Source organism: Nyctibius grandis, chromosome 6 (assembly GCF_013368605.1).
Source record: "Nyctibius grandis isolate bNycGra1 chromosome 6, bNycGra1.pri, whole genome shotgun sequence".
Lineage (NCBI taxonomy): Eukaryota > Metazoa > Chordata > Aves > Nyctibiiformes > Nyctibiidae > Nyctibius > Nyctibius grandis.
In genome coordinates this window covers 8442368-8458056 of record NC_090663.1, presented here as the reverse complement: position 1 = coordinate 8458056, position 15689 = coordinate 8442368, and the positions used below count along the sequence as shown (strand labels likewise).

The window sequence follows — 15689 nt, the reverse complement described above, 5'->3', positions numbered from 1 at the left end:
GCGCTCCAGCCGCCCCCCGCGCTGGGTGGAGGCGAGGGAGAGGCCGTGAGACAACGGTGCCCTTGGCGTGAGGGAAGCTGCGCCCCGCCGCCTCACAGCAGCGTGGGCTGCAGGACGCGACGCCCTCCTCCCGCCCTCCCTGATCGGCTTTTTAGCAGAGCTCCGTGCTTTCCCCCCCGCTTCACTAACGCCCTAATGCCATGGCCCTTTCCCAGCTCTCAGCCTTCACCACCCTGACACACCCCAAAGGCCGCGTGTGCGCATGCGTAGCCCCCTCCCCCCCCCCCCCAGCTCTCGGCTGGAACGCCGCGCATGCGCGCTGCTCGCCGCGGCCTCCCCCGGGAGGAAGGGCGGTGCCTGCGCGCTGTCCGGCGCTGCGGCGGGGCCGCAGCCATGTTCCGCGGCGGCAGGGCCGCTCGCCCCAGCCATGTTCCGCGGGCAGCGAGGCTTGCTGCGCCACGCCGGCGGGGAGCCGGACGGGCTGCGCAGGTGAGAGCTACCGCGGAGGGCCGGGGTGGCTGGGGTTTGGGGGGTGTTGCTCCCTCGGGGCGTCCGTGGAGCTCCTGGGGCTCCGGCGCGCGGGTGGGGGTGTGGTGCTGCCGGTGCCAGGACGCCTGGTGTGGGGGTAGGCGGTGGGGAGGCCGCAGGGCGGGCTTCGCCCAGCATCACCGGCCTTCAGCCTCGTCCTCCTCGGTACCCGCGAGGGGTAGCGGGGAGAGGCAGCTGCTGGCGGCTTGCCGCCCTCCACCGAACGCCGCCTCCTCCGGCGCCCCGCGGGCAGCCCCCGCTGAGGGCGTCTCCTTGCAGAGGCTGCTTTGGTCTCTTCTGGCGCTGGGGAGAGCGCCGGGCTCGCAGGGAAAGAGGCAGCAGCGTGTGAGCTGGGGTGAAGGGCCGTGAGCCCGGCTGGGGTCACTGGGGCTTGCCCTGAGGTGAGCCGGGGGTGCAGAGCGCTGCAGATAAAGAAATACTGCAATATTTCTAAAAGCCATAATGTTTGGCTGGCATTTTTCCCTAGATTTTTAATTAATGTTGTACCTAAGGCATCCGAGGTGTTGTGTCCGTGTCCCACCCCCCCCTGCCCTGTTTCTTTCAGGTCTTGAGTAATTGTTGTTGAGGGTGGTTATAGAAAGGGTGTATCCATTCACTGCCCTCGCAAAAATCGAATGTGTTGAAAGTGTCGTCTTGCCTAGATCCGTGATTCAGAGTAAGCTGTTAGTGCTGTGTGTTAGTAACTTTGAGCCCTCTGGGAGCAGGGAACTCACAAAGCCAGTCAGGGTGGAGGAGGAAGGGAAAGAAAACAAAAGTTGTTAATGCAGGATTAAAATAAAAACCTTCCTTCCCTCTCACTTGATGACTTAAAAGTGCAGAGACCTCGCACGTACAGAACAGTATGTTTATTGTTTACTTACATGTACAGAACAATAGTATGTTTAATATGTGGAGTCCACAATATAGAATCATTCTCTCAGGCAGGTGGTGGTGGATCTGCAGGTGCGGTCCTTAGCCCAGAACCCAGGTTTGGTGTTAGTAGATGCTGTGACCATGTTTTGTTTAGTAACCTACCATTTAAGGTGTCAGAGCTACCAGAACTGAGAAGGAAAATGTAGATAACAATCCTTAAGCAATCTCTGGCTGTCCTTTTAGCGTGTTGCAAGCAGCCTGCTCTAGCTCTTGTCCCACGCTTATTTGTGAGGACTCTGCAGCAGTGTCTGGTAAAGAATTTCCTGTGTAAAAGTGTTTCCACAAACATTTTTGACCTACTTCTCCTTAGACGTGCTGTTTTCTTGTGTTGGATTGATGTTTCTGTATTCACCTCTTCCGTGAGTTTAGCGCTGGATAGAATGGTACATAAATGTCAAATAATGCATTGCTGACAAGAGGACAGCCTGTGAATGCTGGCACATGTCAGCAGTTCCATACACACTGGTGACAGTCCTCAGTTGGTTTTTTTCCCCCTCTTTGTTTGCAAATAGAGAAAAGGTATGCTTTTGGTTAACTAAACATTAATGGTTTATTTTAAAATTGATGTCTTTATTGCATTTGTCAAAGACCTTTTCCAGCAAATGCATTGTCAAACGCCTTTGTTAAGTTAGTGTTGCCTGAATAAGTTGATGCAAATTGCATATTTGTATGCCAAATCAGCATTTTGTAACTATAAACGATGATACTCAGACTGTCCATATTTGTTTTGTATAGGCAGTGTTCAGTGACTACCAGTGACTTGTCTTCTGACAAAAATTCTTGTTTTCTAGTTCTGTGCAACATCCACACTGCTGGCATCAAGAACAGGAATGTAGAAGGTGGAATGATTCAGATTCTTTGGTGTTTGATGAATATCAATGTAGACATTTAGACCAATGGCTGGAGAGGTAAGGAATAAATGTGAAGTTTGTTTAAATCTTCACTTTGCTGCACTCTTTTTCTTTGGGAATCCAACAAAACCTTGGATGTGATTATATTAAATGTTTTATAATACAGTAGCACAGACTTAGCAAATGATCTCTGCATTATGCAAGAGTAGACCGTTCAGTTTGGCTAATTGAAATACATGCCCTAATATTAGCAAGTATTCCATATAAAAGAGAGAAATTGTATATACTGAAGCAGTAGTTTAAACCCTTTATTGCTGAAATCTTCAATATTAGTATAAAACTCCCATTGAAGCAATATGCTCTTACTTTTTATGCTTTGCTTCTGCATCTTTATGTGTAAGTGTGGGCAAACCAAGATGTTTGTCTCTTCACTTGACAGTGCACTCAGTATATTCAGCTGTACTGCAGTTTTTAGTAAATACCTTTTTTTTTTTTTTTTTGTAGTCCAGCACCGAGGACAATTTGACATGAGATCAAATTTTATAGATGGGTAGTACTAGGAGTATTTTGCTTTGTTTTTGGATATTCAAGACTAAAGACCGCAGGTGGAGGAAGTGGTTGAGATTGGTATCGTAATGTCTGACAGGAAGTATGAAAAGTGGTGAGAGTGCTTGGCTATGTGCAGAAAACTGAGTAGATCATAAGTTAGAAGAGACGAAATGTTATACTGAGGGCACATAAAAACTTTTTTAATGTAATTTATACATTTCTGAGTATTACATTGTGTGAAGGCAATTGTAATTTCTGATGGCGTGTTTAATATTGCTTCAGTTAATAAATGAATCTTTTGAAGAGCTTAGGAAAGCCCTTGTATTCAGGAGTGTTTTTTATGGCTTTGATGCTATCATAAAAATATTAACAGTGTGTTATGATTGTGAGTCAAACTGGATGTGCTAGCAGCATTTTGTTTCTCTTTTGCTGAGTAGATTCCTTCTTAGTGTGGAATCTTTGTCATGTGTTAAAATGACATCGGCAGCATGGATGGTAATTTCATCTGTTGAAGTGAAACCATTTAGGGAAAGTAAGACTATAAGCTAAATCTACTGCTGTATTATGTTAAACATTGAGGCATTAACATTGAAAGAAGGGGACAGACTGAAAGGAGAAGTTTTCAGTGCTTCAGAATATTACAGCATTATACAGTTTTCATTTATTACATTTTTTAAGTTAATGAGGAACCTGATAAGTGTATCTCCACTCAGAGAACACCAGTGATCCAACTGATTATTTAAGTAAGAGCTTCCTGATTCCATTTTTGGCTTTACATAGCAGAGTTTATATTCTTGAAATTATTATGTTGGAATATGATGGTGTCTGACAAAATGTTGGTTCTGCTCGTGTGATGGGCATTTTTCTATTTTTTAAGCATCTCCCTGATGTTTTACAAAGTCCTTAGCTGATGACAGAGAGCAGTGACTAGACTGAGTTCAAGTAATTTAGTGAATTGTGCTCTTTGATGCAATTGCAGTATTGAGAAGGTCCTCAAGTAGTAGAGAGAAGGGTTCGCATTGGCTGAGCTGGGAGTGTTTTAAGAGGTCGTCAGGTCTGTGTTCTGACCTGAAATTCACTTCATGACCATTTTCTTTCCTTGCAAAGTGAAACTGATAATCTTCCATCACTGCTGAAGGTGACTTGAGCTGAAATGTTTTAACTTGTTTGACTTCGAACTGAAATAGAGTAGGGGCATGCGCGTGATGTTACAGTTGTGGAGCTGGTTTTGTCCGCTATTGAAGTTTCTGTTCGTTAAAAGTGTTATGAGTAACAAATGTTCATATTGAGTTCTCGTTATTTTCCAGCTCTATAACACCAGAACATTCTAGACCTCTTTCAAGTTGCCCTGACTGGGAAGGTAGAATTGAAGAAGGCAAAACAATGAGGACATCAAATAAAAAAATGACAAAGTAAGTATTGAACCATTATTAACTATTGTTGCGTTGGTTTTAGCAATAGCCATCTGATGATCTCCGATTACTTTACATGCATTAATGAAGATTTGAATCACAGCCAGGCTGTTTCATATCAAGCCTGAAGGAAGCCTTAAGGAGAGAGTAGCACTGAGAAGTCTTTTCTCAAAAGCTACTTGTATGATCATTTTGGATTCTCTTCTTTTTCAGCTTAAATTGCATATTCATTACAACTTTCCATAAGAAAGAATTCTGGAATAGTGAAAGGAAAAATGAAAACCAGCCTTCGAGGCTTGGAGAGAGAAATGGCTTTTAGATCATTCAAGCTAGCCTCCTTTATATTATCCATCTTTGTTTCATTTAGTTTGAGCTTTTTCGTATGTATGTTAGGAGGTTGTTACGCATATATGCAATAATGATGTATCCTGTGATTTGCTTGTTGTAGGACTAGCTGTAAGCTTCTAGTAAGGCAGCTCAACCACCAGTACCCTCAGGCGTGTGTTTACTTGTTACAAACCTGAGCGATTGCACGAACTTGCAAAAGCTACCCTTGTAGTGATTCATTTGGTTAGCACAACTTTCACTTCTGTAAACTGGTGAAGTAAGAGTTGTGCTTACTGTCTATCAGAGTAAGAATACATGCAGTTCTAGGGTATGTGTTTATATAACTTGTGGTAAAGCCATTAAGGTTCTTTTCAACTGAATTCTAATTTTTGTTTTTAAGTTCTGTTTCAAGTGATTCTGCTAATCCAGCTGAAAGGGAAACAGATGAAGTGGTTCTGAGGAGAAGACAAAAACAGATCAATTTTGGAAAGAATACCCTTGCATATGACAGATACATTAAAGAAGTTCCAAAGTAAGTTGCACTGTTATTTGTTCCTGATGTGTGTGTTCATCAGCACATAGATTTAGTTCTCTTAAAATTGTACGAAGAGTAAGTGAAGGAAACTTGAATCAATTGATTTTTATCAAAGAGAAGCCAGGTATTTTCTGCATACGAGCAAATTTAGTTAGGGAAAATTTAAAGCTAAATGTTCCCTTTGTGCATTCCTGTTGCTAGTAGCAAACATACTTTAAATAAATCCTGTGTTAATCAGCTACCTGTGGTGCTTCTGGTGACTGTTGCTAGGCCAGTGTGAAGGTAATTGATACCAGGAAATCACAGCTTTGAACAAGGACTGAATAGAGCCTTGCATTTGAGTATTGGTAAGGGAAACTAGTCTTCAATGATTCATCAGTAACTAACAAATCAAAACCTGGATTTCTTGTTTTCTCTGTCGTTCCACTTTGAGCTTCAGAGTCTGTGAGTTGTGGCACTTAATCAAGACTTCTTAGCCAGCCTCCTCTGCTTACTGCAGAGTATCGAGATTTAGAAGCTAGTCTGTAGTAATGTGTGGATGTGCATTTGTGTTCTTGTTTGTTGGTTTTGAGGGTTATTTTTTTAGAGGTGTGTTTTAAAATATGGCTTGCTGCTTATAGTTGCCAGCTTCTATGGTTCTACTTGTAAGAGTCTTGTGAAAATTGCCAGCCAAGTGCAGTGAACACTACAAGCTTCTTGTTGAGCAAAACTTGAAAGGTTAGACTAGATGACTAAAAATCAGCAACAGATACTGTAAATGATCACAGATATCCCACAAGGTCATGGTCACGTCTTCAATAACACTTTTTTTCATCAGAGAGTCTTGGATTGCCTTATGAATTGTAACTTTCCTTGTCGCTTTGTCATCAGTGGTAGGACTGCAGCCAGTCTTACAGTGATGCATGGCACTTGCATAGCTGTGCTGTGATCATTTAAATCACAGGTGAAGAATAGGAAAGGGTGAAAACAACATTCAGAAAAAAAACATGGGATAAACTTTTTTTTTAAAAAAAAAGGTGTTCTGGGTGGCATTTCAACGGGGTAGTTTATAATACTGTTCCTTAGCGGGGATCTGTTGTATCTTGCAAAAAGTGTTAATGGTGAAGTACATTGATCTGTGAAGCTGGTAGGGGGAACCACTTGAGGCCAAGGTACTTGGTATGATTTAGAACATTATTGTAATATTCTTGTACCCCCAGGCTTAAAGCCAGCTCCAGCATGGTAGAGCTATAAACAGGATTCTTTTGTACTGAAGACAACAGTTTGAGCCCTCCGGTGATGTTTGGTGGGCAGGATCTGGGTTTGGGGTACCATCTGAGAAGCAGCATTTCCAGCCATGGGGTGTCCTCAGGCAGCATTGTTACAGTGTCTGCCCGGTGTAGATTTAGTGGAAAGGCGTATCATTTACATTTTACACAGAGAGTGGGGTTACTTTGTTTTCTATACTCCCAAAAGACAAATGCTGTTTAGAATTATAGCAGTCCCCATTGTAATAATGCATGGACAATGGTGGAAGAGAAGTTCACTGAAGATGCTTGTGGGTTGACCCCTGCCAGCAGCCAAGTACCCACACAGCTACTTGTACCCTCCCTCTCCCTGCTGGGATGGAGAAAGAATAGGAAGAGCAAAAGCAAGGAAACTGATGGTTTGGGGTAAGGGCAGTTTAGTAAGTGAAGGAAAGAAAGAGGGGGGAAAAGGCAAGTGATGCAAATGCAATCACTCACTACCTCCACAGGCAGACTGGTGCCCTGAGCAGTGGCTACTTTGGAAGACACTTCCCCTTCTTCCTCTGCCCCGGTTTTTATTGCTGAGCCTGACATTGTATGGTGCAGAATATCTCTTTGGGTAATTTGAGTCAGCTATCCCCGCGATTTCCCCTCTCAACTTCTTGTTCACCCTCAACTTAGTGGCTGCAGGAGGGGGTGCGGCAAAGTAGGAAAAAAGAGGAGGCCTTGAAGCTGTGCAAGCACTGTTCAGCAATAGCCAAAAATTAGTGTGTTATCAGCACTGTTGTAGCCGTAAATCCAAAACACAGCACTACAGGGACTGCTGTGAAGGAAGTTAACTCCATCCCAGACAGACTAATACAATATTAAATACAAAGAAACTGCATTTGACTCAGGAGAACTGAGATAGAAGTAGCTGGAGGCTAAGAGGCTATTGAAGGGGTATGAGTTATGCTTCTTGTGTTTCATACTTGTCTATGGGCAGTAGGGATCTGCTTTTGGCAGCTGTCAGAGTGCTGGACTGGATGAACCTCTGGTCTGACTCAGCATGTTATTGTTAGTTGTTGCTTGTGTGGTCTCTTTTTGACAATGTTTTAGAATATACGCATTGCAGTTAAGTGTTTAAAAAGATGAAAAATTCATTTGTTAGGCCCCTGATGGACTGAGGATTTTTTTAAGAATGAAAATCATGTTCTGAAATAATAAATGTTACTTTGTATTTACAGGAATCAGCGAATACCAGGAGTTCATCCTAGAACTCCCAACAAATTTAAGAAGTACAGCCGTAGATCCTGGGACCAGCAGATCAGGCTGTGGAAGATAGCACTGCATGCCTGGGATCCTCCTGCTGAAGAAACCTGGGATCTGCAGCCAGTGTGTGTATGGGTGAATTAAGTCAGCACATGTCTCTTGCTTCACAGGAGGACTTTCTATTTCCTTTAGAGCATTCCTAACTGGGAGCAAGAGAGGAGGTCACGCTCAGGAATGGGAGTCTCCTTGAGTGCCATGTTTTCCTTTTGAATTCTGTTAGTCTTCAAGATATTCCCATTATTTAGTCTAAATTCATCTCCAGTAAGGCGCTCTGGGGAGGAAGGTATTTGGTCTGTGTACAGTAGTACACTCCCTTCCCCTGTGTGTTTATGCTGATGAGCACAAGGTAAAATTATTTTTCTAGAAAGGGATAGGCATAAGCAGAAATGTGGTGATTACTGTTCCTTGGCCTTGATAACCTTTCTATCTTTCCTTTTTCTGATGCCCATGGAACCACCTTTCTCCTGCAATAACTAAGTCAGATGATTTGAAAAGTGTAAGAAGATTAGAGAGAGACTTCTGTGTTCTGTGCAAGAGAGTGGCAACTGTGTTTGAGATGGAAAAGATAAAAAATCCCAGCTTTGAATTTCCGTAACAAGGGTAGCTCTGCTAATTGACACCACCTAATACTTTGCAAGATTTGGACTAGTATATTGGGAGGAAAAGAGTGAATGGAATTCTGTTGACTCTGTAACTGCACTGTATAAATAGTTTTAGTTGTGATGTAATTGATCTATGGTGGAAGTTGTAGTTGTTTGCACCATTTTAATGTCATATGAGATGAACTGTTAATTATTACTGCAGCTCAACTGTCTTCCGCTTGAAGCGGTAAGCCAGACGGGTAGTATTTTAAATCCTTCTTTTTTTTTTTTTTTAATTCTCCTGTTTTCAGTGGTACAGAACCCTCAGGCAGTTCCCAGGAATGGTTCTGCAAAGATCAGGATGTTTCTGGCTCCTTTGTATTTGACGAAAAGCAGAAGAGAGATGAGTGTGAAGATGAATGCAGACAGACTGACTACACACCAGAGAGGTATAAGATAAAACTTCTGTGGCTGACTTACTGAAATAATTCAATATATGTTGATGCTGTCAGTTTATTATAGGACATGTTTAACGAGGGAGGGCAGTTAATGCTCAGCTTCAGAGTTTGGCTCTTCTGCTCTTGAATGTAATCCATTACTGGTGCAGAGCATTGAATGTGGAAGAGTTACCAGCATTACAGAATTGCGTGGTTAACAGCAGAAGGCAGCAGTGTTTTTTCAGCTTCTCTGTTTATACAGTGGAGTACTGAGGTTTCTTTAACCACTGTTGGCAAGTGCTGAAAGTAGGATACCTTTTTCAGAAGCAAGAGTGACCATCCTAAATTAACAGTATTATGCCTGCAGAACAGCAGGGGGGCTAACAATGAATCACCTCATGCACTTCCCTGTTTACTGAGTTATCTTGATCTGGGGGCATGCCTGTGGAGCTGAAAGTGGTTCTGCTTCCAAATTTCTTCTGTGATTGTGACTGGGTTCGCTTTCCAGAATGCAATGGAGTGATTATCAAAATTTGAGCCATTTTCTGTGTTCCTCTGTTGTGACTGGAAAATCATACCTCAAAAAGTAGCATGTGCCATTATTTTGCAGAACTCTGATAAGCGTTTAAACACATACGAGAAATGGTGTGTGTGTGTAAAATCTGTGTCTCATTTTTGTAGTCCCTGTTCTCCCGATTCTTCTCCAGTATGGAAACGCAGAAGAAGAAACAATTCTGACTCCTCTGTGGTTTCAAAGAGCAAAAACCATTATGTGCATATGTATGACACACTGGAAAGGTATGAAATGATTCTTCATATCGAAATTCATTCATATTATAAACTGATTTTTGAAATATGACTGGTATTTATCCCTCCATTTGTTAATAGCCTTAATTTTGTCTAAATGTGTGTGCAATTTAATGAGGAAGGGAAATCATGCCAGAGTAATTGTGTTGCATGATAGCAAATATTTACAGTGGTACATTTTGAAGGTGAAGAAACTTTAGTGTCAGAAGACACAACATAGGTTATTTTTTGTGTGTAGAATTAGGCAACACTAATGCATTGGTTTTGGTTTCTCATGGAACCTGGTTTCTGCTTCGGAGGTGGTAATTCTGAAATTGTTAGGTGTTTGCCATAGTTATTTCCTGTCCCTCTGACAGGCATTGCACTCTGCTTGTTGGCATGCAGAGTGCATACAAGTTGATGAATGTTACGGTAAAGGAATGGAGCCCGATGTGCACTCAAAAGTCTGGCAGTGAATACTGAAGCTTGCTGCCTGTTTAATTGTTACTGTGTTACCTTTGCTGCAGGTATTACAGAGAATATGTATTCATGAAGGGATGTGAAAGAAGCTTTGTGTGTTTTGATTAAGCTTTTTTCTGCCTTATGAAAGATGGTATGGAAGAAAATGCTTGTTGGAACAACAAGGAATTAGTCACCCAGTCTGGGACTGGGACAGACTGTGGTCAGTGTTCAAAAATGGATAACAGAAGGGTGGAGTTTTTCAGGCTAACACATTCTTTATTTGAAGTTGTTCAGGAATTAAACTACTCTAGCAATTGGTTTTAATAATATTTAACTGTGATACAAAGTAACTGTGTGATACAAAGAGTAACTGTGATACAAAGGTTCATGGTTTCAGACCTTTTCACTTTCTTTCTAGTCTTACTGAGTCAGGACATCAGGAGGCTTTTTCAAAGTGTTCAGAGTGGGAAGCCTTTGGTGGAAATGACGAAGTGATGACAGTACAACACGGTATAGAAATAACAAGGTAAATGCCATAACGATTGTGATGTTCGTTCTGCTTATTGCTTGTGCTGTGAAGGTGTCCTTGGCTTTTTTTTAATCTTCCGTTTCCTTCACTGTGTAATACTACTTTTTTTTAACCCTTAACACTTCTTCCACATGTGGTATGTTCGGTTGTCATTTTCGTTCTTTGAGTGTACTTGGCTTTTCCCAGTCTGACTGTCCGTCTGTTGCTTTCTGCTGATTCTGCCATTAAGTAATCCTCGAAGATGCTGAGCCCCTTTTACCTTCTTTGTCTTATGGAAAGCAATGGCATTTTACAGATTTGGTCCCTGTGGTTGTTACCAGCCTCTCACTTTCTCAGCCGAGGAGCTGAAAGCTTCTCTGTCTCCTCAGAGATTAGTTTGTTTTGTAGCTGACAACAGCCACAGTTTTTTGTTTTTATGCAGTGACCCAGTTCCAGCCAGTTGTTCTTCAGGATGGAACAATCAGAAACAGAAAAAAAACAACTTCTTTCTGCCTGACAGCAAAACTTGCAGAGATACAGACTGCACGCTGGAGAGGTATAAAATGCAGCTTATCAGTCAGGGGCATTTTTTGTGTATTAAGTTAGAAGCATAGTTGCCTTATTGCTGTATTTCAATCCAAGCCTTTAATATAAACGTAGATATTTTTTTTTTGACTATTTTTCGTAGGAATGTGTTGGCCAATATTTATATGTTGAGTAGTAAAATTCTGTCCTTATGTTCTCATGTTGTAGTCCGTATTAGAGTAAATAGCAGGTTCTAGCTGTATTTAGTATAAAAAGGTTACCTTAATAAAGCCACTTGGTCTTTTGGGGTTTTTTTATTTGTAGACTTAAACTTTGTAGCAGTTTCTTGGAAGGACATCAGTCGGAATACCCTGAAAGGGGATGGGGAAGTGCAAGTGCAGAAGATAGAATAATGAGGAAAAAAATTTAAATACCAAGGTGAGTTCATGCTGACTACTTATTTTACCTATTGTTTCAGTAGCCCATATGCAGTATCGTTCTACAGAATCCAACTGTTCAGTTCAAGCAGATCAGTTCCTCTTTTTATTCCTTTATTAGTAGTAGTATTTTATCCCATCCTCTTTTATTTAATGCAGCACCTTAAAAGATCTCATACTTCAGACTTAGTAAATTGAAATGTTTACCTGTTCAGCCAGAAAACACATCACCCAAATGAAAAGTGCCAGTTTTTTTAATTATTTCAGTAGCAGCTTTTCTGCCTCTTAATATTTTTGTGGTGAGGTCACAACTTTGCATTTGCAGCTGTAGATTTCAATGAAAGCTTTCTCTTGGACTGTAGATTCCTGTGGTGCATTAATAGGATGGGTAGTCATCTTGAGTGAAACAGCTTTTATTAGCAGATAGTCTTTTGTGTAATTTGATTGTCTTTGATCTACATTTAATGCAGTCTCTGAAATATTATGGACTAGGATATAAATGTCTGTTTAACAGTGATCTTGGAATATTTTGCATAATAAAGCGCATTAAGAATATGGCACACAATTAGTTTTACGTTACTTAGATTTTGAATTTAGCAATATGAGGAAAAGGCAGGTAGAGCTTTTAAAAAATTGTGCTAGTAGAATTTTTCTGTTGACTTCATTCATTCTTAATTTAAATTCTTTAAGCATGAATAAGATTTAATATGGATTCACTTTTCTAAAGTGCTAATTCAATATTTGAAAATATCTAGTCTCTCTTTGTATATAGAAGTATCGAAGAAGGACTTTCTCCTGTTACAGAAAAGGACTTGAAGAATAGGGATGTAGTCTGAGATCAGCCAGCAGATCAAGTGTTGGAAAACTGGTGCAGTTGCATAAGATCTTCAGTGAAAAAGGAAGAGATTTACAGTCAGTATGTGTGCAATCAACATGAGGTGAAATGTGCAGGTAACAGAAGCATGCCTCTGTACATCACAGTTAAGAGAGCCTTTCTCATCTTCTAGATAGATGTTATTTAGCTGCTTTGCAGTTGTCTTTATTGTAAATAAGACTCTGTTAAGGAGTGTATATATTCAGTGGGTTCATCATCATTTATTCTAATTGAAAAAATATCTTTGACTTGTAAAATGGAGAAAGTGAATTAAATAGCTTCTCTGTGAAGCAACACATTGGTTTCCTGGGATGCAAAGATCAATATTTAGAGAGACACTGTCTTTAACCATGGTTTTTCGGTGTGATGAGCTCTAACTCCCAAATGGCAGGAACTTTATCTGTGAAAGGTGAACGTTGCTTGAAAACCCAGATAGTGGGTTACATGGTAGAACTCCACACCACCTGCCTTTTTTGCTAAAAGAAAATCGGAGCACAGTTAAATATCCATAAGTTTGAATGTATCTGGTTGCTTTTTAAAGGAAAAAACCTTAGTCAGTAGGACACTTAAGATATGGCAGGAATGTGGTAATTAGAATTGAGAGACAAATGTATTTCATAATTAATAATGACATTTAGGTGAAAATTATGTGAGGTGTTGGGAAAGATAGGCTCAACTGCTTGATTTTCTTTTTGACAAATACTTTAGGAATATAGGGTATGGAGTACTCTCTTGGTTTTTCCAACAACTTATGTTCTCGAAGTGTTCATACTACCTGTTCTGCTTTCTTTAGTATGGACAACATGGCTGTCTTTTATACTGCTTTAAGCTTACCATTTGCCGTGCTCTGTTCCATTTACTGCTACTGTAACACTACAGCCCTAGCGGACAGCAGGATGACCATGAGCCAGCAATGTGCCCTTGTGGCCGAGAAGGCCAATGGCATCCTGGGGTGTATTAGAAGGGGTGTACTTAGTAGGTCAAGAGAGGTTCTCCTCCCCCTCTACTCTGCCCTGGTGAGGCCACACCTGGAATATTGTGTCCAGTTCTGGGCCCCTCAGTTCAAGAAGGACAGGGAACTGCTAGAGAGAGTCCAGCGCAGAGCCACGAAGATGATTAAGGGGGTGGAACATCTCCCTTATGAGGAGAGGCTGAGGGAGCTGGGTCTGTTTAGCTTGGAGAAGAGGAGGCAGAGGGGTGACCTCATTAATGTTTATAAATATGTAAAGGACAAGTGTCATGAGGATGGAGCCAGGCTCTTCTCAGTGACATCCATTGACAGGACAAGGGGCAACGGGTGCAAGCTGGAACACAGGAGGTTCCACATAAATATGAGGAAAAGCTTCTTTACAGTGAGGGTGACAGAACACTGGAACAGGCTGCCCAGAGAGGTTGTGGAGTCTCCTTCTCTGGAGACATTCAAAACCCGCCTGGACGCGTTCCTGTGTGATATGGTCTAGGCAATCCTGCTCTGGCAGGGGGATTGGACTAGGTGATCTTTCGAGGTCCCTTCCAATCCCTAACATTCTGTGATTCTGTGATTTTGCTGTTAATGACTAGATATATCATATTTATAAAACGCTGTTATCTACCTTTTTTGTTCAGGTTTCTCCAGATCTTTAAGAATAGATTGTTTTCTGCAAGCTCTGCCTCAAGTGTAAAACTTCAGATTTCATTAAGCCTGTGCTACAATGATGGATTTCCTTAAAGCTTTTGTGAAAATGTTTCTGCTTTACCTGCATTGGCTGATGACACGTGCATCATATTGTAAAGGCTACTTCAGCTGATGGATCCTGCTGTTGCCATTTGGGGATCGTGCTGCTTAGAGTACGCTAATGTTACGCTGGTGAATTGGTCCAATATTGAGTCAGACTGAAGAATGCCACCCCTAAAACCAAGGAGTTAAACCCCGTTTCCTCTACTGGACCAGAATTGTACATCCTGCCTGAAGAACTGCTTCAAAAGAATGTAGATAATTCCAACCTTTCTCCAGTTGTTAAAGACAAACTGTTCTTAGCTTTTGAATTGGGTGATCATCCATTTGGCTTCTGTACCATTCTCAGAGATAAGATATATTAAGCTAGCATGTGCCTAAGCCTAGTGAGAGAAGAGAAAGGAAAGGTAGATGATTTGTCAAAATTGGCTCACTCTCTTTAAGGGGATGAGTGACTGTTTGAACAGCAACTCAGCCTAAATACCTGGATTTTACTTTTATGTATGTTGCGGTCTGACCGAAAGAGCCAATCTACTGCTGAGAATATAAGAGGATTAGTTCAGTGCCTGCGGTTCCTACAGGAATTGGAGGTGAGCAGCAGTTATTTGCATGTTTGGAGCTGCTCTTGAGCATGGGGTGTCCAGGCTGAGGGTTGTGACAGTGTTAAGATCTTTATTTTACTCTCTAGCACTGTGCTCAGAAGGTCAAAGTGAAGGCTGTGGCTACAGTGGAGTTTAGACCAGATTCATGTGGCAGTTACAAGAATTTTTTGCAGTCCTTGTGGCATTTTAGGTAGCATGTACTGGGATACAAATGTCTGTTAGAGCTGGGACTTGTCTCTTTGCAGGAGTTTGGTTTGGCTTTTTGCAAGGCCACTGCAGAACTGTGAGTGCTAGGGATGACACACAGCAGCCTTGCTGCGGGGATGGCAGCGTACCCAAGGGCCAAAAGCCTATTTTGCTGCTGATGTGGAAGTAAGCTGCTTCCCCAGAAACTGCTTCCAGTCCCTTCCAAAAGGTTTTTTCCAGGCGTGCTCAGGCACGGGGTTCAGTAGTGTCCCAGCACAAGGGTGGCTCAGTCACACACCACAGAGCACAGAGTGTGTGTGTATATAAAGAGCACATCTGTACAGTGCTTTTTTTTAAGAAGTAATATTTAGAACCCTGTTGTTCAGTGTGCATGCTTTCATGTGACTGATGATGATTGTAAATAAGGGAATGTGTTACATTTTTGGCATTTTGTCTTTATGCAGAAGAATTAAAGACTTTAAAAATCCCTGTTAAGTCTACTTTTGCTGTTATGTTGTCAGACTTCCATTATAACAGGAATACGTGGTTCAGTAGTCCTTTTTTTTGTTTGTTTTAGGGTATTTTGTTTTGGGGTTTTTTTTTAGCCCGTGCTAAAAGGGGGAAGGAGGGACGCTTCAGAGATTAAATCAAACTCTTGAAGGGAGTTTACAACTTGGGTTGTGTCCAACCCCTCAGTTTGTATTTTGACATCTTGTCATGAACTTGTATTTAGTACATTGTAACCTAGTGGAAGGGAGCAGCGGAAGCCCCAGCACCTATTCTGCCATGAGGAAGGTGTCCTGGAGAGGATGGAACTGTTAGATGAGAGAGGCTGTCGTGAAATACTTAAGCTCAGCTGTCAGAGCCCTTAAGCTTTTGCCTATGGTGGACGGGGCCTGCAGTGG

At 41.8% G+C, this 15689-nt stretch overlaps 1 protein-coding gene across 3 annotated transcripts; it reads left to right on the top strand.

The window, feature by feature from the left end:
* Positions 1-345: 345 nt before the first annotated feature.
* LOC137664887 (uncharacterized) lies at positions 346-15279 on the top strand. Of its 3 annotated transcripts, none has more exons than XM_068403503.1 (12): positions 346-489; positions 2253-2369; positions 4169-4273; positions 5001-5132; positions 7588-7737; positions 8565-8702; positions 9372-9488; positions 10357-10464; positions 10889-11002; positions 11296-11409; positions 12213-12359; positions 13888-15279. In XM_068403503.1, exons 1-10 carry the CDS (start codon positions 428-430, stop codon positions 11399-11401), a joined length of 1149 nt encoding a protein of 382 aa, XP_068259604.1. In that variant the 5' UTR covers positions 346-427; the 3' UTR covers positions 11402-11409; positions 12213-12359; positions 13888-15279. The 3 variants fall into 3 exon arrangements, with proteins under 3 accessions (XP_068259604.1, XP_068259603.1, XP_068259602.1); XM_068403502.1 differs by having other exon boundaries at positions 12181-12359; XM_068403501.1 differs by having other exon boundaries at positions 12164-12359.
* The last annotated feature ends 410 nt before the right edge of the window (positions 15280-15689 follow it).